At 51.3% G+C, this 21,699-nt stretch overlaps 1 protein-coding gene across 1 annotated transcript in view; it reads left to right on the top strand.

The window, feature by feature from the left end:
* The window catches only part of PLXNA4 (plexin A4), a 416,899-nt gene extending 414,703 nt beyond the window's left edge, over window positions 1-2,196 (top strand). The window contains exons 31-32 of the mRNA XM_045062995.1: window positions 75-225; window positions 2,089-2,196. Coding sequence (XP_044918930.1) covers window positions 75-225; window positions 2,089-2,184 — 247 coding nt within the window. The 3' untranslated portion in view covers window positions 2,185-2,196. The remainder of the gene's footprint in view (window positions 1-74; window positions 226-2,088) is intronic.
* The last annotated feature ends 19,503 nt before the right edge of the window (window positions 2,197-21,699 follow it).

Here is a 21,699-nt window from a genome sequence, read left to right as displayed (position 1 = left end):
CAAACATCGCGCTGGGAGCTCCCATCTCTCTGCATGGCTCCAGCTCCTTTCTTCCCCTCTCCCTCCCCTGGCAGGTACTACTCAGACATCGGGAAGATGCCGGCCATCAGCGACCAGGACATGAACGCGTACCTGGCGGAGCAGTCCCGGATGCACATGAATGAATTCAATGCCATGAGCGCGCTCTCGGAGATCTTCTCCTACGTGGGCAAGTACAGCGAGGAGGTGAGCCTGCTCGGTCCCTGTCGGGAAGGACGGGCTACAGAAGGACATCTCCCCGCCTGTAGCAGCCTCTGTGCACAAGAGCCTCGGGCAGGAACCCCAGACGACCCCCCACCGCTGCTGCCGGAAACTCCCTGCCACCTCGGACTTGGGGGCTGTGCTCTGTAGAACGAGGACTGGAGAAGTGTCCCAGTCTGTTAATTCCGCCTTAATCCCTAGTCTCAGATGTTTAGAAAAAGTATCTCTTTCTTTCTTTTTCAAATTCTTATTTCTTCCCTGCTTGTCCCTCTCTTTTATTTTTCCCTTTTCTCTCTCTGATCTAATTCTCTTTAAATAAGCAGTTTCCCCCTCCCATGGCAGGCCGGACGGCATGGTGGCGGGGAGAAGAGGGAACGGGGCTGGGAGCATCGCAACAGATACAGAACAGAGCGGAATGGGAGCTCTTTACCTGCCATGTTCCCAGGTGGAAAGCCTCCCCTGGGGTCATGGCCACAGCCAACAATGCCCTCTTCCTGGCCAGTAGGGAGGTGCTTATGGGAGGTCTCTTTGTCACGCAGATTAAGCCCAAGTGGGTTCAGAACTGAGGCTCCCCATATCTGAGCAGCAGCATAACCTCTTCTCCTTGAGTGCAAGGTAGTAACAGGAGCGGAAGCCAGTGCCTCCGGTTCTCTGCCTCCTCCTGACTCATCACTGAGAGTCTAGGAGCCCCCAGCTAAGGAAGGAGCCCCAGCAGGCCAGCAGCAGCGTCATGCTGCAAACCTCAGGTGAAGGGGAAGCCAGCTATGGCTTCCTCGGGGTTGTGGGGCCCGAGACACCAGCCTGCGGGCCAGTGCTGGTCCAGGGCCAGGTGTTCCCCTGTCCGTGGCCACATGAGAGAAGTAAGGACAACATGGAATGTGTGAGTACGGGGTACAGTGGCCTCATGTTGGAAGCACTGCCCTTTAGTCTACAAGGACACTCGTCTGCCCTGGAAAATGTCCCTTCTTCCTGAAATGTTGGTGCCAGTAACTGGTGGTTCTTGGCCAGTGAAGAAGTCGGCGACTCCGTCTTGGTCTCCCCGTTGAATGCCCGTGACGCGGGCCAGCAAACCCAAAGCTCGCAGAGCCTCCTCTCGAGCCTTCGGCCTCCTCTTTGCCTCCCGGTCACCTACCTAGAAACTGGCAGGTCTGTTACTCAGTCCCACATCCCCAGACTCTGAATCAAATTCTCATCTCTTTTCCCTCATGTCCTCACCGTCATGGTCCTTCACCAACCATCTGATCTCAGAAAAGGCTCTTGCAGACATGATCACCGCTGATGACCAGGAAAGCATGAGCTAAAACTCTCGGAGGGGTATTTGTTCATTAACGTGCAGTGAAGCCAAATGGCTTTCTCAGTGTGGGCTCTTGGGGAGCTGTTGGGGGAAGATAAGCCGTTGTAGGAAGGAGGGGTAGGATTTCTTAGGATCTGTGAGACCACATTCCCCAGAGACCCAGGGTGCCACGCTTCACGTTGTGGGGGGAGGGGGGGGCTGTGTGCTTGCTCACCCTGGAGGGCCCAGCACATTGTTGCGCGGGGGTGTCTGCCCACGGCCAGCTGCCCAACGCGGGCAGCAGAGGGCACACATTGAATCAGACACGCTGAGGTGGGTGCGACCCCTGTGCACATCAACCCCAGGGTACCCACACACCGCACCTCACACCTGAGCGCCCCCAAGCCTCTCCACCAGTAGGCCAGGCTGCCCGCGGACCCAGCGGCTTCACGTGTGCATCTTTGTGTGCACGTGGCTTCCGCAGCCTGGCCACACTCGCCCTGTGTGTGCACGCCCTAAGAACAGAGACCTGGATGCACAAACCAGTAACCTCCCCGTTCTCCGCCCTTCCACAGATCCTCGGACCTCTGGACCACGATGACCAGTGCGGAAAGCAGAAACTGGCCTACAAACTAGAACAAGTCATAACCCTCATGAGCTTAGACAGCTGAGAACCGTCCTTCCAGGGCCCCTGGGGGGAGGGACACACCAAGCCGTGCCTCAGTCTAGATTTTCATCTTTACCAAGTGCAAGTTCCAACTGGCGTCAGCAGCATCCCCTGAGCAGCGCTGTCTCTCTCCGCCTCTTTCTGTCTCTCCCTCCTCCCTGCCTCTCTTCTCTCTCTGGGGCTCTGCCAGGGCGATCCAACCAGGCCACCGCCCCTCAGCAAGTCCCAGAGGGCCAGGCTCCCACGGGGACCCGGCCAGAAGATGAGAGAGGAGCTCTCTTTCCCAGCTGAGCGCAGACATCAGCAGCGGGGCCCGGGGACGGAGGACAAGCCACGGAGAGAGGATGCTCCTCCACCTCCCACGATGGGCCGAACCTTGGTCTAGGGAAGAGGCAATGAGCTCAGTATTATCTTCATTGGGGAGACATCACCTGGCTCTCTTCTGTCCCCTGTTTCCATCTCCAAGGGGATCCACCAGGGTGTGGTCCCGTTGCAAATGTGAGAAGAAAGGCCACAGCTCCTGCACATGGCGGATGGGAGTTGGGAAAGGGGAGTTGGGAGGTGTTTTTCGAGCCGCCTCTCACCTGTTGCGTTGGCATCCAGAGGCCACCTTTTCCCCCTGCGGTTTTCTTGGAGTCCTTCCAAGTGCTCCTCAGGACCTGCCTGCTCCAGCTCTTCTCCAGCCTGTGGAAAGCCAGACAGGAGACACAGCAGTTACATGCCACCGCAGAGACCCTCCTGACCTTCTAGTCTGGCTCCGAGCAGCAGAAACGTCCCACAGAAGGAGAGAAAGGGAAAGAGAGTCACACCCACCCTGGAAGCAGAATGTGTTGTTTTCCATTCACCCCCAAATGCAAATGAAGCACGTCTATAGTCCTAGGCCTCATCCATTGCCAGATCCTCGATGCTGTCTAGAGAAAGTACCGGCATTCTCCTCGGTCAGCGCTCATCCAGGGTCAGTGGAAAACGCAGAGTACATCCAGGAGATCCTACCTCCGGCCGCCTTCACTGGCTCCATCCCCAGCACCCCTTCTGAGAACTCTATAGAAGGCTGGGGCGGACAGCCGAGCCCCTGTCCCCCTGCAGAGCCCTGTGCCATTGCTATGCAGACGACCTTGTCACTGGACTCTCCAGACCTCCTTGGCAATGACTCCTTTACCATCTGCTGCCTCTTTAGTCACTGCCTTTGCCTCACCTCCTCCCCAGTCATCGCAGAGAGAACCACACTCAAACCCAGCCCCACGGAGACAAACCAAAACGCCAGCCACACTCAGCCCCCAGCTCGCCATGTCTGGGAGGGACCAAGGACTCAAGCTGAAGGACCTAGCCGACAACGTAAGAAGAGACATATGGCAGACCTCAGCCCCGGCATCTGTCTCTCCACCTGTCCTTCCAATCTCTGGCTCTCTCATTTCAGGCAAATGTGTGCTCAGACATGGGTGAGCAGGGGCTGTGGTAAGAGACGGTCTCATGGAAGGTCATGGAAACCTGAATCCTGGAGGGACTTGAGTTGCCACCGGGCCCAGTTTCCCACCCTAAGCGGGATTCTCTCCTGGCAGCTCTGGTGGCTAATTGTCCATGGCTCTGGGAGACAAGGAGAAGCATCGTCCAAGGTGTGGTTGGGAGAGAGGGTTCCAGCCTTGCCTTCGCTCCCTGAGCTTCAGACATGCATCCCTGTCATCCTCTCCAAGTGAGCCCCAGTTGGAACGGGGAAGGAAGCACTCCATTTCCAGCAAAGTCCATGGAGCACCCTATACTTTTAGGAACCTGGCCCCTTTGGATATGAGTATGTGTGTGTGTGAGCTTGCGTGCACATGTGCATGTGAGTGTGTGTGTGTGTGCGCACACCCGTGTGCCCCAGGAGCAGGCAGAGAGCTCAAAAGGATTTTTAGTCCTGTGGAGGGGACCCTCTAGTGATTCCCATCTCCTCCCTTGCTCATTGGTTCTACAGCTTCAGGACATGTCCACACTAGCTTTCTGTGCCAAGTGCAGGTGGGGGGAAGGAGAGTCACCTGTTCGCAGGAAGCCAGGGTGCTCTGTGGCCGCAGGAGGCCTGGACTCGACTAGAGGCCGGGTGGAAGGTGACCCACACCAGAGCAGCACGTGGCGTCAAGGAGAGGACAGATGGGGACAAAACACCAGTAGCCTAGCCTTGGAAAGAGGAGAATGGGGGAAAGATACACATCGAGGAGGAAAAATAACCAAAGGTTCTGGTGAATGAAGTGCCAGGGGAAGAAGCATGGGCTTTCTACCCTTGACCCGTTTATTTCCAACCGAGAAGCCCCGGGCCCCGACCAGAGAGGAAGCACGTGGGGGGCAGGTGGTGGAGGCACCATGGCCGCTAAGAGATATTTGCACACATGAGGGGTTGAGTTGGAGAGAGACACAAACATATTTAACACAGATTCGCTGAGTGGAGGCTGAGTGTGTGTGTGTGTGTGTGTGTGTGAGACAGAGAGAGAGTGCGCATGTGTGAGTGTGTATGATTTATTTTTTAAGTTTTGCACAGTTAGAAAAAATGAACAGGCAGAAAAGAAGACTGTTATCATGGTTCTGCTGAAGCTTTTATTTTTTACCGGATTATTATTATTATTGTTATTGTTCCTTTGTCGGTACAGAACCACCCCACCCCCCACCCCCTACCCTGCCCCTGCCCCGTTTTGTCATAAGAGAAACTTCAGACACCTCAGAGAGACCTCAATGTCAGGAAGAAAGAGGGGAGGACAGTCTCCTGCTTTCTTTTCTCCTGGAGAACGGGGTGGGGCAGATTTTACTTTAATTGCTAGGGTGGGGGTGGGGTGGTCGCTGCTGGCTTTTTCTTTTTTTCTTTCTTTCTTTCTCCCCCCCCCCCCCCGAAGTCTCTGAGGCCTGCTTGGGCTGGAGAAACAGGATAGAATCACCCAGAGCTGCAACCCGCCTTGCCCCACCAAAAATTCTCTTTCCTCTCTCCTTTCGTTTTCCATTTTTTTCCACTTGGATTCTTGGTACCCATGTGATTCAAAGTAATCAGGAAGCTGTCTTTCACTCCCCGTGTTCTTTCCAAAACTCCCCTTGGGATCCCGGTCTCCCCCTGGCAGGCCAGAGACCCCGAGAGCTGCCCCGAGGGGTACGGGGGCCACCACCCAGCAGAGAAGGGAGCTGGGCAAACTGGTCCTGGGGGAGGGAGGTCCCCTCAAGGTCTCCCTCCCCAGCAGATTTGCCGGGTCATAACTCTGTTTAAGGTGGAATCTTTATTTAACTTCTTGAGTCCCTGGAAGAGAGGACGAGAGAAAAGGCCCATCTCGTCTCACCTGCCCCTTCAACCGCCTCCTGCACCCTCTAGCCTTTGAGACCACCAGGCTCCTAATGGCGCCGGGCGATCACACAGAATAACTGACCTAGGTTACATGGGGATTTTGAATGTAGGAGAGAGATGGGCTACAGCTGGGGTGGTGGGAGAGAAGGAGCTTTACCGGGTCCTGAATTTAAAAGGACAGACGGAGAGAGGCTGAGACAGATGGCTTCAGGTGGGTCATTGCTCTCGGGGAGCACAGGTCTCCCCACATGTGGGCTTTGCCGTTCTTCGTCCTTCCACATAAGGGGAGACCCCAATATTTCTTGGTAATGGCAAAGAGTGCCAATAAGTGAATAAGTGAAGTTGGCTACTGTGTCAGTTAATTCCTCAGGAAAATACTTTGTCTTGCCTTCTTTCAGTGTGGTTTTAATTTGGGGGCAGAGGACTGCCTGAGTGTCTCCAGGCCAGGGTAGGGTCACACCCCAGAGCAGCACGCACACCCAGAGTCCGCCCTAGAGCCTCCCTCTTGTAAGCCCGTTGGCCAATGAGTCAAGCCTGAAAGGCGTGAGCAGGGCTGTGGTCTGGGAGGGAGGTCATTGTCGATGATCCCAAAGTGAAGCAGACTGTCCAGGACTGTGCCGGGCAGGAGCGGGAGTCCACTCGGGCCCGGGCCTCTCCCCCCAGCCCTAGGCTAATGTCAAGGTACTGTCCCAGCACCACCCCCCCCCCACCCGAGATCCTTGTGCTCGTGTTCCCCTTGCATGTCTGGCTTCTGAGAGCGTCCCTCCCCCGCAGAGGCGAGTGTGCCCCGTCGTCCCCCTCATCCCCCTCGCCTGCAGCTCTGCTCGCGGAGCCTCTGCCCCAAGGCTGCGTATTTCCTGGTACGGGAGCCTCACACCTCACAGCACCCCCTCCCCGGGCAGCTTTAGGCCCCTGCCACCGTCCCAGCACTGCCTCCCTGAGAGACTAGGGGCCCCAGTCCCACCTGGGCCCTGGGGATCCCCCAACAGAAGAGCCCCAAGCAATGATTTCCCAAGCAGCCTCCACTGCAAGAGGCAAGTCCTGCTGATGTTTCCAGCACCCTCAACCACCACGTGCTTTGCCCTAGAAGGGAAAGTCCTGTTTTCGGTCTGTCCCCTTTCTCAGGAATTAGGGGACACTTCCTTTGGCTTCACAGGATGTGACGTCAACTACTTAACCTAGCGAGGGTTAAAGTTAATTATTCTTAATCGAGAACAAGCTTCCACCAATCAGAAAGCAAGGAGGGAGAGAAGAGGCAGGGAGGCTCTGCGGGTGGGAGACCCAGGGACACCCCTTTCGTGGCCCTTCCAGGGATGAGCTGCCCCAACAAGCGGTCCCAGCAGGGGTCTGAAAGGCTTCCGAGAGGCATGTCTAAGCACATCCTCCAGGTACCAGAGTCCCCGGGAGAAGACCCTGCCCCAGGCCGATCCTGGCTCCTTCCTGGCCTTTCCTCTTTCTTCTAGTTCACGTCAAGGACCTCCTGTCACTCCCCATGCCTCCTGTCAACATCCAAGACAGGTGACTGAGGACCCCTGACTCCGCGACCCCTCCCTTTTTCTTTAACCTGTACGTGGACTGTCTACTTGGGGTTTGAGGTTTTTTGTTTGTCTATGTTAAGCATTGGAGATTAAGGAAGGAGCCCAGGTCAAGTCCAAATTGCTGAAAAGAAGAAAAAAATCTCTTCACCTATGACTTGCCAGGCCAGCCTTGGGGCTGAGGAGGGGGGCTCCCCCTGTTCTTAAAAAATGGGTCAGGATATTGCCCAGGCGTGGACATGGCTGCTAATATTTGTGGTGCTTCCCGGGCACCTCTGATGGCTAGAGCCGCGATGCTGCCCCTCTCCTCCCACGGATGCAGCCAGTGAGAGCCTTTACAGAGCGGGAAGCTGAGGCACAGCCATGGGACAGGCCAGAGACGCAGCTGCAGGGAAAGGCTGGGGAGCCAGGAGCCCCTGTCCTCATGGTTCCAAGAGTGGCAAAGCCCCTCCGCCAGGAAACTGAGAAAAATACCTTTCCTTCCACTCACAAAGGAATCTCTATAGTAAAAGTTTCAGACTTTGAAGAGAGACTTTTGTTTTTAATTAACAAGTCTTTGCTCCCTGACAAAATTGTTTTCGTTTTAATGAGGGGGAGTATCCAACTTTATAAAACATACAGGATGTTTCGGTTTTAAAGGTGATACAACTTTAACAGTAGAGTCCCAGTTAAATTTTGTGAGGAGACAGGTGACTACCCCAGCTAAGCAAAGCTACTAAACAAAATGAGATCCGTAATAAATGAAAAGAGGTTTCTGTCCTCATTGGCAGAGATAGTGGCGTGGCGGGGGGGCACATGCCGTCTGCCGGGTGTGCCCCACCTTCCCTTCTCCTCACCCCTGTCCAGCCTTGGCTCTCTGGGCCACCCCAGTGTTGCCGAGCCCCTCTGCAGTCCCCATCCGCTTCCCTCAAACTGGAGGGACTCCCAGTTCAGGATTGGTCAGGGAGAGACCCAGTCCCCTCCCCTGAGAGGGCAAACGCTCATGGCAAACAGACCCGTTCTATGCAGCTCACCTTCCGTTTCTTTTGAACTGGAATTAGTTCTTTTGTTAGTACCTTTGATCTTAGGACTCAAGCACATTTTGGAAGGGCTCCCTTCCGAGAATGGGATTCAAAACAGAGGATACAGTTAAAGAGCCACACAAAGGACACAACCAAGCATGACCGCTTCCCAGACAGGACCAACAGATGAGGGTGAGGCCCATGACTGAGATGCACTATGTGTCTCATGTGCTGCCCTTCTGCCTCCCTCCCCTGATGTTCTCCCCAGCTGTTGGCTCGTTAAACCTTCCGTTCTTTAAAAAGAAAAGCTAGTTTACCTCAAAGAATCTTGTTTCCATTTGGAAACCAATGACTTTGTGTTTTAGAGTAGACGACCCTCCCCCCCATCACTCCCTGCTTCGGTCTGGCATCCCTGAGGCCTGAGGTCCTTGCTTGGTCATGCCATGGCAGTGCTGACCCAGAACAAGACCTCCCAAACCCTGACGTGGACAGGAAGGAGTGGGTGCAGCTGGCCTCCCCTCCCCCCACGCCCATTAGAGCTGGTAAGGACCAGCCCACCTCTTCCAGCAGGGTCCTGCCCAGGCACCACCATAACCAGCAACTCCAGTGTACCACCCACAGAGAATGGCTCAGTGAGCTGAGGCATAGGGGGAGCAGTGTCTGGCCTGGTCACATGACCCAGAGTCAAGTCCAATGCTAGAGGGAAGAGGAGAAACAGGGAAGGATGCATGGGTGGTCTGAGGAACAGGCAGAGGCCTTTGAGTCTCGGTAAGAGGATGTTGAAGGAAGTAGGGCAGGTCACTCCTGCTCTGGTCACCCCCCTCCAGCCCCGGCCCACCTCTGACTCCATAAAGCTCCCACCTTGAACACTGACCCTTGGTTAGGACAAAGCAAAACATATCTTTAGACAACAGTGTTACAATGAGCCTCAAAGATAGGTGGATGGAATCTATTAGAGGAAGAGGGTCTTCTGGTTTTGATTTTTAACGAAGAGTATCCTAGTAAGGTTAAAAAAAAAAAGATTTAAAAAAATAAAGTTTTTAAAAAGAAAACCTATGCTATTTAAATTGGAGCCCAGTTGTAACTTGGTAAAGGCAAGCTTCTGTACCTTTGTTATAATTAATTGTATACCTGTGTATGTAAATATAAGGCATTCCTATTTTGCAGTTCAGAACAAAAAAAAAAAAAACCTATTTGTAATATAGAATAAAGTTTATTAAAAAATAATAAAAATGCAGTTTGGCATTTGGGTCTTTCTGGCTGGAAGCCGGCAGAGGGGAAGCCTGGCTGTAACGAGCCCCCACGTAAGTAGGGACAGATGCGGCAGCTTCTCTCTCCAGCTCCATGATCTCTAAACTCAGCCACCAGAGGTACGTTCTTCTACTCAGGGCTCTGTCTGCAATTACAAAGCAGAGCCCTCTGGAGGGGATCATGCCCCCAGGTAGGGAGAGAGCACGCATGCTACCAGCCAGTGTCCTCAATGGTCATCACTTCCGCATGAAACCGAACCAACCTCTGAATCCTTCTCAACACAGGCCTCCAGCAAACACTACGAGCCCCCTAGAGCTGTTGCTGGAGAGGACATGAGTGGCCATCCCTGCTGGAAGTCTTCTTGGCAAACTCTATCTTAGTATAAGTGATTTCATCAGTCACTCCCACCTCCAGCATTTTGATAGAGAGTGGAAATCCTGAACCCAGCGGTGCCTCCGGCACAGAAGCAGGACAGGGAGAGAGAGAATGGGAGTGTGGCACTGGAGGCAGGGAGCAGGGACAGCTGTCCGCCTGCCACCTGCATCTGTCTGGGGTCCATGCTGGCCTCCCAGGGGTAGCGTGAGGGGAAAAGGGAGAACCTGCAGACGGGGCAACATATGGCCCCACCTGTACCCAGGACCTCTGCGTCCTCTGCCTTCAACCGGCTGCCTTTGGACAGATCCTTCTGTCTCTCTGAGCCTCAGGTCAACAGCCAGAGAAGGTGAGCTCCACATCTCCACTTATAATTCAAAGTGAAATCCAGGAGAAGACAAAGGGAGGAAACAGGATGTGGCTGGAGAGAGAGAAACCCCAAAGCAGGGAGACTGAGGAAGAGAGGTAGGGAGACAGGGCGGGGAGAAGTGAAACAGACCCCAGGCCACCAACAGCAAATCCTGCCCTTCCTACCTCCCTGCTGTCCCCGACCCCCAGCCTTTGGGCTCTTCCAGCCTTCAAAGAAGAGCCTCCAGGGTGTCACCAAAAATGGGACCTCTGGGGGCCAAACAGAAAGGGAAGGAGTTGACTTGGTGTGAAGTCTGTGAGTCCCAGCTTGCCCTGAAACTTCTAGAAGAGAGCCCTTCTGAGATGAGGGGATACCACAGCACCCCAGGGACACTGAGATGCCCCCATCTCTGGGAGTCACATTCTACAGCCAATGACCAGGGAACACTTCAACCTTGAGCCTACAAAGGAAGAGATGACACCGCGGAGGGAAAGTGGGAATTAGCGACCTCAAGACCCAGCACAAACTGACAGACTGAGATCAGACTGCTGTTGGGTATTTTTGTTTTGTTTTACTTTTCTTTTCAATAGTTCCAACGGACAGGAAAAGTGCATTTCTCTCTTTTCCTCAATAACGAGGCAGGTCATGGTGGGGATAATGGTCTCGGTCCGAAAGTGCAAATCAGATTCCACATGCGATCAAGTTCCTGCCACATCCGTGGACTCCCTCACCTACCCGATGTCATGCTTCAGCACAGCCAGCCACCATGACCTTGAGCAGACCACTTCCCTGGGATTTGGTTTCCTCCGTGACCAGAAGATACTTCTAACTGCTCTATGAAACCCAGGAGAGCGTGTGGAAGGCTGACTTCAAGAATAAAAGGGAAAAGATCCTGAGACCACAAAGGATCACACGTGCATGTGGTGTCATTATTTGTCACAAAAATGATATCATACAAACAAAAGAGTGGATCCATCCCATGGCCTCAAATTTAGAACGGATGCCAGACTAGTTGGCTCAGGCCACCATCGCAGAATACCAGACTGTGGGGCTTAAACAACAGACATCTGTTTCCTCATGGTTCTGAAGGCTGGAAGCCCGAGATCAAGGAGCCGGATCACTTTCTGCTGGAGGCTCTCCTTCAGGCCTGCACACAACTACCTTCCGGTCCTCCATGGTCTTTCCTCTGGACACACATGCAGAGAGCGCTCTGCTGTCTCTTCTCATAAGGATACCAGTCCCATCAAGTTTGGGCCCCACTCTTATGGCCTCATTTAACCTTAGCTACCTCCCTAAAGGCCATCTCCCTCAATTCAGTCACACTGAGGGTCAGGGATGACTTTGTGGGGGGGGACACAATTCATTCTGTAACAGATGCCTTATGTATTCATTGCCAAAAAGTAAATATCTAACATCTTATGAAAAGGAACATGAATGTATTTTGACTATTAGACTGTGAGATTTTGGAAGGCAGAGAGCAGATCAGCTGAATTTATGCTACCCAAGCTTAGCATTAACGTGTCCAGCACAGAGCAAGTGCTCAGTAAGTCATGAACGGGTGGCAGGAAGAACATGGGCGGTACGATAGGAAAAAGCCATCGGCCACAAAGGTAGTCACTGGCTCATCTCCCCACCGAACTGATACGCCTCCGTTACTTTCCACATCAGGCCATATCCCCTCCCATGAATATTTTATCTCTAGGTAACTAATGCCTGGACTTGCTGCCAGTGGCCATCATTTGCAGGTGAAGAGAGCCAGGCGCTATGGTCAGAACCTCACTCATGGTGGCAGAGCTGCTGCTGGCCAAGCAGAGTAAGTGCAGGCAGGGGCAGGTCACTTCTGCACTCATCCCCTTCTCCAAACCTGTCCTGCTTTGCTTTTAACAGAATTCCCACCTTGAACACTGCCCCCGAGCCTACAGGGCTGCAGGGGGGCACATGCCACAGTTGGGGCGGGTATGTGAGGTCAGGCTGTACGCCAGGATGGCTGGTGGACTGCGTCACTGTTCAACAGTGAGCACCTTCCCTCCCTGAATGAGCACGACAGCTTCCCACCCTGATAAAGGAAGGCCAGCCAAGCCACCTGCCGATGGTGTGTGAGCACTGGACAGTGAGGACAATGACAACACAGAAACACCAGATGACCCTGCTAGTCACGTAGCATGAGTGGAAACTGAGTCTTTGCTGATTTAAGTCACTGAAGTGTGTGTGTGTGGGGGAGGGGGGTGCGCTATTTGTTACTGCAGCATAACAGACCATAACAGACCATCCTGATGGCTACGGGGTACTGCAAGTTTAAGCTGACCCCGAGGTAGCCCCTTAGCTGACAGCTGTCAGAGGAAATCTCGCCTTCCTCCTGCAGAGAATTTTGCTTTTGACCTCAGCTCCCCCTCTTTTTTAAGACATTATTAGCTATTCCCAGTCAATGTGACTCATTTTGTGGAAGTTCCTAATTTCCCTGAGCTGCATTTTGGAAAGACTGGAGAAGAAGAAGAAGACTTAGAAAAAGAAGGAGCGAATCTTACAGAGAACAGGAAAAAAGGAAGTGGAGGGAAGGGAGGCTACTGGGAGAGAGAACGGAGGAGGAAGAGGAGGAGGAGGAGGGGCCGCTGTTAGCCAGCTGGGCGCTGGGAGTTTCCTGCCGGCTGTTGACCCAGACACCTGCTGGGGCGAGGCGTTTCCAGTCTCAGGAGGACATCGTGGCGCTCACAGCCCACACTGCTTGGAGAAGCTGTATTTGCCTTCTAGGGATGAATCCAGCCAAGATCATTTTATTTGTTTGTTTATTTTAGAGACAGAGAGAGAATTTTAAGCAGGCTTCACGCCCAGTGCAGAGCCCGACCTGAGGCTCCATCTCCCAACCCTGAGCATCACGACCAGAGCCAAAGTCAACAGTCGGGCTCTGAACCAACTGAGCTATCCAGGTGCCCCCAAGCCAAGGTCGTTTTAAAACACAACCTATAGTTTTTTATATATTTGGATCTTGGTTAGCGTCCAAGAGAGCAGGGAACTTGTCCTTATTAGGCACACAGACCGGGTTCTCAACACAAATCCTTGTCAAGCTGGCAGCCCCCCTTAGGAGCCCACAAACAGCAGTGTCTCATGAGGCCTAGAACGGCCTGTGCATACACAGATGCTGGCTTTTCTCAGCAGACTCACTGCTGCCTGATGCTAAGAAAGGCCTGACTCCCCACCCCCCCCCCCCGGCCCAAATGCAGACGAGGTACTCCTGGCCCCAACCAAAGAGGGGCCCTACTTGCCTCGGTTCCACTTTGGAGCACAAACCTGGGCCACTGCTTCCCCAGCTTCCAAGTCCCCAGCCATTTCCTGAGTCAGGCTGTCTAGCTCTAGGGATGAAAAGGCAGGGCCTGGGGGGACAGGAAGCTGGAGGGTCACGGAGGAGAAGCTGGCGGGTCACTAGGGGTGGGGTCTCCGCCCCATTCACCAGGAGCACATCCTGTTTCCTGCACTAAAAGGACCAGATCCCCCCCGGAGTGCCAGCCCGCAGGCACTGCCCCCGCTCCACACTGTGTGCCATCCCTACTTCCTCTGTAGTTTGTCTCTAGGGGGAACACAGGCCAATAACCTACACCCCAAACTGCGTGGGCACACCCGTCCACCCGTCACGGACTTCAGTCCCCTGAACCAGTCTCCTAATCCCCCCACCGCAGCCCAAACATTCTCCACACGTGCCCCTGGGCGAGTTCCTAACCATCTCCAAAATCTCATGAGTTTTCAGCGCGCGGCAGCTTTTGGCGCCAAGTGACAGCCTTCTTGAAGAAGAATCGCGCGTGTTCTCTCTCCAGACCTAGCTTGTGGGACGGCATACGGCAGTCACTCTAGAAATGCTCAGGAAATAAATGAATAGACTCCAGTCGGTGCCAGGCTCTTTCCACTGCCCAAATCCTGAAATGCAAGTAGAGACAAAAGCTTCCCAATAAAGTACAGAAATGAAGAACTAAAAAAATGCTAAGTGCCTCAGTTTCCCCCTAAACCAGAGCTTGAGACAAGGCCTTGTGAGCAGGTGGATGATTTGGGGAGGTGGTCCTGAGAAACAGAAGCGGAGGCAGAGGAATGAGGACATCCCAACTCAAGAATGTGCTACCGAGCGGGCCCCCACTGTGGGCAGCAGGACGCCCTTGGGCCCCTCAGGACTGGACAGTGTCCCCTCAGAGTGTGCCTACAGGTCGCACATGGGCCATTTGTTCCCATAGACTCCTAGGCTTGGAAGTCTGCAGGAAAGACTACGTGCACCACCACCCCCCAGTGACCCCAGAGACAGGAGGCAGGTGCCCTCAAGCTACTGCACCTGCCCCCTTGTTGCTATGGCAACAGCCAGCGGAAAGGCGGGTCAAGAGACTAGAAGGTGGAGCACAAGGAGGTCTGCAGCACAATACGAGTCCTTTAAAACCCTTAATAATTCTATAAAAGCAACATTAAAGTCATTTCAGAAAGTTATTTTCTTGGTAAGAGCCCTCACTCTCCTTCTCCCTCTTCAGTGCTGTGTCAGTTCCATCACGGGCTCCAGGCCCAACCTCTGTACCTTCTCCCCACCATGCGCCGCGGAACCAAGTCTTATTCCACCTTCAGAGTTATGACATGTTCGAGATACGGAAAAAACATCAAAGTGACGCCAGGCGGGGGTTTTGACGAGGGCCGGCCTTGAGGGCCCTGGCTCTGTGACTCATCAGATTCGCAGGTGACTTTTCAGAGGGACCTGTTGCTAGTGTAACCTTCCCAGCACCTTCTGCCTTTCTCCTGGGCAGCACCCAATTAGCACCCCGACCCGGATGGCTGTAGCCTCTCACTGTCTCTAATGCACCCCTCACTGCTTTATTGGAGTAGACCAATGCTGGTATGTACCTAATCATTTGACTCCCTAAAAATTGTGCCTCCTCATCTCAATTAATAGACCAGCTTTTACGTTTCTTTTATTCTGAACTGAACACTGGATACAGAGCAGTAAAATAAAGGCCCCCAGTTTTCTCTAAAGTACTGGGCTACAAGGTCAGGTCCCTGCGGAAGATCATGTCATGAAACCAAACCGATCCTGAAGACAAGGCTTCTAAATGACTGTTTCCCATCACCTAGAAAAAAATTAGGTCCTTTCATAGATGTAGTGCTGATAAGATACTTGGAGGAGAGAAAGAAGAGGACCCAAGAGCTGGTCTGATTCAACGCCCAATTCAATGCTTGATGACAGAGGGTCGTCACTCCCCAGACCACAGAGATGTCCTCAAAGAGGTAATTTCATACAGTGAAATCATTTCATTCAAATCTCAGGATCCAGCTTTCAGTAGTCCTTGCCACTACTATACCCATTTTATAGAGGAGTACACCAAGGCTCACATCAATAACCACATCAGTCCCCAACATGGCAAGTCACAGAGCTAACAGAACGGACATGGGAGCCCAGGTTTCTCTGCCTCTAACACAGATGCTCTTAGTGATTGTGCTATGTCCTAACAAACCTTAAGCCAAGTCCCTCTCTTTCCCATTGATGGGTTGACTGTCACCATAACATCGGAAATACAAAGGACGATGCAGAGAAAAATGAGCAAAGATGGGTACTGGGTTGTAACTGGGAACTGAAGCAGGGAGGGAAGACTAGAAGTGGAATGGGAATGTAGCTGACAGACTCAGGGACCGCCATTCCCGGGGATGAGACACTGGCGGGCCTCCTGGTGGGATGCACCCTGGCCGCAGAGGGACCAGCCTCCAATTTCCAATACACCATACCCAACTGTGGGTTCGTGTGACCCTCAACAAGTCTGTCTCTCGGCCTCACTCACCTTATCTGTGAAATGGAAATAATCTGTAAGAAAGTTGTAAGAGCTAAGTGCCATTATGTGCACAATGTCTGACACACAGTGAGCACCCCTCAGGAAATGTAGCTATTTTTAACAGTGCCTCCCTGCCTTGCTATTAAAACCTGCTTCTGGTTGCCATTTTTTTTTTAACCCCGGATGTGACAGATGCCACACCTAGAGCCAGGGAGGGTAGGCCTATTGGTAGCCAAAGTCTCCTCTTCCCTTAGGCACATCTTCTTAATGCCACCTCCCTCAGCAAACGAGCTGCTCTCAGTCTGTGAGCTCTTCTGCAGCCCTACTATGTGTTTCTCACTGGTGGTCGCCATTTTGTAAAAGGACCAACTGCAGACATGGCCCAGACAAGGGAGAAGAAGGCACCTCATGCCATTCTACCTCATCTAAAGAGAGATCCAGGTCCTTGCTACGTGGTTCCAAAGCGCTTTACAGAATGTCACTGTCCCGCACCCCCACAGAACCCCACAGAACCCCTTCCATCTGGTGTTTGGGATCTGTAGCTCTTCAGCTGTCCTCTTCAGTCTCCATTCCTTGGAATTCATTTTAACAGAATCTCTAACAGGAAGACTCGGTTGTCAGCACCCAGCACCCCTCATGTTCCCCAGAGAGCCTAAAGGGCCCACTTAAAGCCTCTGCCTAGGGAATCTCCCATCGCTGACACCCTGACTGACCTTCCTGGGGGCCCCGAGTAAGAGCTCAGTCCAGTCTGGACTAAAGAGCAGACCCCAGTGAGTTACGAGGCTGTAATTCCATCAGAGGCTTCTGGAGAGATCGTAAACTCACGTCCAAAGTCTCCTCTCCCCCGGCCCCTTTTTTCCCCAGAGTGATTTATGACCCTATAATTCTGAGGCGGGACTGCTTCTGATTTCACGTCATCCAAATATTTTCCTAAGGCAATACAGGTCCCTCCTCTTGGCTTCGAACTTCCTAGGCCTCTCAGCTCAAGAGTGGCAACAGCGCCGTCTAGTGGCTGGAGGCCTTGGCGGGCTCCTGGGTGGATCACAGACGGCACCTTCTCTGCTACTTAATAAGATGGTGACATCTGCTTTGACATTGTGTGTGGAAACCCACCTCATGCCTGAAACCAAATGGGTAAGAAGGGTCTCTCAGCGGTGTGTGTATGTGTGTGTGTGTGTCAGGGACATGCAGAAGTGGCCCAAGAGGGACTTGAAAAGTGTTGATTTCCATGACTCCTCTGATTCCACTGACAACCGTTTACTGGGTCCCAGCTTCATTGGCGCTCACTCCAGATCCTGTGAGCCACACGGCCAAGCCCAGCCTTCTCTCTCCTGCCCTTCAGATCCCTGCAAGTTCTCAAGGCTGCGTGTAAATCTTCCACCATCACCACAGCTCTAGAAATGTCTGTTGAGTGAATGAATGAAACCTTGAGCAAGGGAACGAGTCCAGGAGGTGGCTGGTTGGTCTGTGGCACTGACCCCACTCAATAGCAGGGAAACAGAGGCAGGAAATGGGGTGGAGTTGGCATAGGAACCTTCCTCTGATTGCCAACTCTGTTTGGGGTGGAGGCCCACCAGATAGTGGGCTGCGTGGTGGAGAAAAAGGTGACTCTTGGAGCTGGCACCAGGCTTGGGCCAGCATGGGGCCCCTGAAGGGTAACCCTTCCTGCCAGCTGTGCCAAAGGCCTCGTGGCAGTTACCTCAGTGTCCTCCATGGAAAGCTGCATCAGTGGCATCTGGCCCTGGGATGAGGACAACAGCTAAGTGCTCCAGCTCTGCAGAGGGGTGGCCACTCTCTCTGGCCCAGACTCCTCCTCCCCTCCACCTTTCTGACTTCCGCCCGTGCCTGTTTTTTCCCTTTAAGATCTGCTCCTGTTCTCCTCGGTGGCGCTGGTAACTATGGAAACTTCAATTAGGCAGTTTCGTTCAATGTCTCTAAAAATGGCCACGTGCAGGTGGCAGCAGCCCCTGACTTCCCAGCGACCCAGCCTGAGCTCACCCATATGTCCTGTTAAGACACACTCCTTCAGCATTTAAGAAAACGCTCCTCGAGCTTATAATGAAAGACCAGTTTCTCTTTGCAAAAATGTCCAATTCATCCCAGTCCTATGTTTTTGTAAAACACGATGAAAACAAATTAGAAAAATGAAATGAAAACCACAAAAGCTCTACAACACACAAACCCCAATTCTATAACATAAATTGAAGAAGCCTAAGAGTACTAGTACAGCTATAGAAGCTTCTTGGTGCCCACTCTGGATTTCCATGCTGTATCACCATGGGTGAGTATCAGTTGCAGACAGACTCCAGTAACTAATGGACCACACGTTGAGTAGCCCTGGCCTGGAAGGCCAGGGAGAGGGTGCAGAGTGCCACCCAGGGCCTCCCTCTCATCCAGGAGCATCTCTGGCCAACCCTGCTGACCCAGTCCTGCACTGGCCTGCACTCAAGCACACCTCAGGGTGGAGGCTAGGGCCTCACCCGGGAATACTGTGGAAATGTCTGTACCTGAACTTGAGCCAATGTGTGAGGGAAGCAGCTGCAGAGGCTTCGCCATGATCGGAAGAGCCCCTCAACCGCCAGGAATCTGCGACTTGATCATCCCAGCCAGGAGAGGCTTCCCGTTCACCCCAAATCCCTGGAATCCAGCACAGGATCTGATGGCGCAGACCAGGGGTCACTCCGAGGGGGTCTGACCGAGATTTCACTGCCCCACGATATACCAAATAACCACACCGCTTTCCCCCTTGTCTTCTGCTAGAAGGAAGATTGCCGTTCCCATGACCTGGGGGGAGATCCACCTTTTCTCCTACCTGACCTCTGGGCCCCTTTCCTCTTTTAAAAAATTAAATCAAATTAAAGTCGGTTAAGCGTCTGACTCTTGGTTTCAGCTCTGGTCATGATCTCGGGGTCATGAGGTTGAGCCCCGCATTGGGTTCCTCACTGAGCATGGAGCCTGCCTGAGATTCTCCCTCTCCCTCTGGCCCTCCCCACCCCCCTACCCCCACTGGTACACCTGTGCTCCCCCTCTAAATAAATACATAAATAAATATTTTTGTGAGTGAATTAAGGTATACTTTTTGTAAGTACTTACACAAATATTGAGTATAGTTCTATGAATTTTTACATGTGCATGACAACCAGATGAAGACATAGAACACATCCACCTCCCCAGAAAGTTCCCTCATGCCTTTTCCTAGTAGATACTAACCTTCCCCTACCCCCTTAGCTAACTACAATTCTGATCTTTATCACCATAGACTAGTTTTACATTAATTTCATATAAATGGGTCAAAAAGTGTGTATTCTTTTTATTTATTTGTTTGTTTATTTATTTATTTTTCGCTCAAAATAATGTCTGTAAATTCTTTCAAGTCGTGGCCAGGTATCTGGGTTCTTTCTTTTTGCTGTGTTGAATTCCATTCCTGCTGTGAATATTCTTGTATGGCTTTTGGGAAACACACCTATTTCATTGCTTTCAGATAAATATCTACAAGGGTAGCTGCTGGGTCATAGAGTAGACCACGTTTAGGTTTTAAATAAACACTGCCCAACAGTCTTCCAAAATGGCTGAGCAAATTCATACTTCCCTCGGAAATGTCTGAGAATTCAGGTTGCTCCCCATCTTCAAGACTTGGTTCTGCTTTTCTTTCCATGTTTTCCATCCTGGTATGTGTATAACGGTGTCTCAGTCTTGTTCTGGTTACAGTCCTCTGATGAATAATAGTGTTGAGGACCTTTTCATATGATCGTTGGCCATCGGATAGCTTCTTTTGTAAAGGACCTGTTAATTCTTTTGCCCTTAAAAAAAATCAGATTCTAAAAAAAATAATAATAATAAAATAAAATAAAATCAGATTCTTTATTAGATGTGCTCTGAATATCTTCTTCTGGCCCGTGGCTTATCTATTCACTTTCTGAATGATGGCTGTTGATGGGAAAAACACAAGATCTTATTTTAATGTAGTCCAATGTATCCTTCTGTTCATTTAGGGCATTTCTGAGTGCTATTTGAAAAATTTTTGCACACCCCCAGCGTCATAAAGATATCTCTTATGTTTTCTTCCAGAACTTTGCTGTTTGATTTTTCACATTTGGATCTATGATCTACCAACTACTAATTTTCATGTACGGTACTCCTTTTTTCTCCACAAATATCTAATTGCTCCAGTACTATGTACTGCAAAAAGCCATCTTTTCCCTCACTGATTTTCAGTGGAGCCTTTGTTATAAATCTTGTGACTGCATATGTGTGGGTCTATTTCTGGATTCTCTATTCTGTCCCACTGATTGCTCTATTTGTCTCTCTTGCACCAATACCACAGTATCTTAATTGTTGGGGCGCTACAGTAACTCTCAAAACCTCAATCTCTCTCACCGATGTTTTACAATCTTTAGTGTAGAGGTCTTGCACACCTTTTGTTGGATTTACTACTAGCTCTTTGATATTTTTGATGCTGCTGTAAATAATTTTTTTTATTGTAATAGGAAACACACAATGAAATCTACTACCTTAAACAAAAGTAAAGTAGCATTAAGTAGTATATTGTTGTGCAGATCTCTGGAACTTTCTCATTGTGCACAGCTGAAACTCTATACTCACTAACAACACCCCATTTCCCCCTCTCCCTAGCCCCCAGGAATTTCTCCTTTCTGTGTCTACGTATTTGACAACTCTAGGTTCCTCATATAAGTGGAGTCACATAGTATTTGTCTTTTTGTGACTGGCTTATTTTACTTAGTGTCATGTCCCCAAGGTTCACCCATATTGTAGTGTATAACATGATTCCCTTCTTTTTTAATGCAGAATAATATTCTAATGTATGTACAGACCACGCTTTCTTTATCCACTCATCTATTAATAGACATTTAGGTTATTTCTACCGCTTGCTTATTGTGAAAATATCGCTTTGATGTCCTGTTTTCAGCTCTTTGGGATAGATATGAAGAAGTGAGATTGCTGGATCACATGGCAATTCTGTTTTTAATTTTTTGAGGAATCTCCATACTGTTTTTCCATAGCAGCTGCACCATTTTACATTCCTTATAAATAACATTGAAAAAATCCCATTGTCTAATTGTTGCCAGTATCAAGAAAGTCAACTGTTATTTTTATATGTTGACCTTGTGTACACTGATACTTGACTAAATTCAGCTACTAATTTCAATAGTTAGTAGATTCCTTTGGATTGTCTATGCATACAATTATTACCTCAGTGAATGAAGAGTTGTACTTGCTTATTTTCAATATTTACATCTTTTGTTTCTCTTCCTTGGCTTATTGAGCGGGTGTAAACCTCCAGCACAGTACTGAGCAGAGGTGGTGAACGTGTCCATCATCATCCCTCCATAAATTCAAGGAATCTCACACCTCATGAGGTGTGAGATTCACAGCCTTACTGGGAAGCAGAACTCACCCTGACCTAGAAGCTCAAATGCCAGATGCTTACTCTCTCAGCATCTTTTCCCAGGGCATGGGGAACAGAAGGCGCACTCAGATGGGGTTGACGAGAAGGGTTACTGAAGGGACCACCTAAAGTGATAAGGTAGGGGCTGAATGGCCAGTCAAGGGCCCCAGGCAGGGGTTCCACGTCATGGGCACAGGAACTCACAACAATAGGAAGCTTGGGGGGAGGCAAAGTGAGGAAGGGGGGTGCCCGAGGCTCCCACTCAGGGAGAGGGATGCATCTACCACCACACTTCTATGCTGAAGTCAGGAGTAACTAGGGGTAGAAACACCAGGGTTTCTCTCTCTCCACTCATCCTTCTGTCTCCTACTGGCATCTGCCACTGAGCTAAGCAAATGGAAACCTGACAGCAAGGGAGTCTGAGGGGAGCAGTCTACGGGGATCAGGCCTGGGGACAGGAAACTGCCAGAAAAGGGCGAAGCATGGATGGGGTGGGAAGGGTGATGACAATAATTGGCACAGGCCA

The sequence above is a fragment of the Mustela putorius genome, unplaced genomic scaffold (assembly GCF_011764305.1).
Source record: "Mustela putorius furo isolate JIRA1106 unplaced genomic scaffold, ASM1176430v1.1 tig00003845_pilon_pilon_pilon, whole genome shotgun sequence".
In the NCBI taxonomy this organism is placed as follows: Eukaryota; Metazoa; Chordata; class Mammalia; order Carnivora; family Mustelidae; genus Mustela; species Mustela putorius.
The sequence above is the reverse complement of the archived record's forward strand: the minus strand, read 5'-3'. Positions and strand labels throughout refer to the sequence as shown.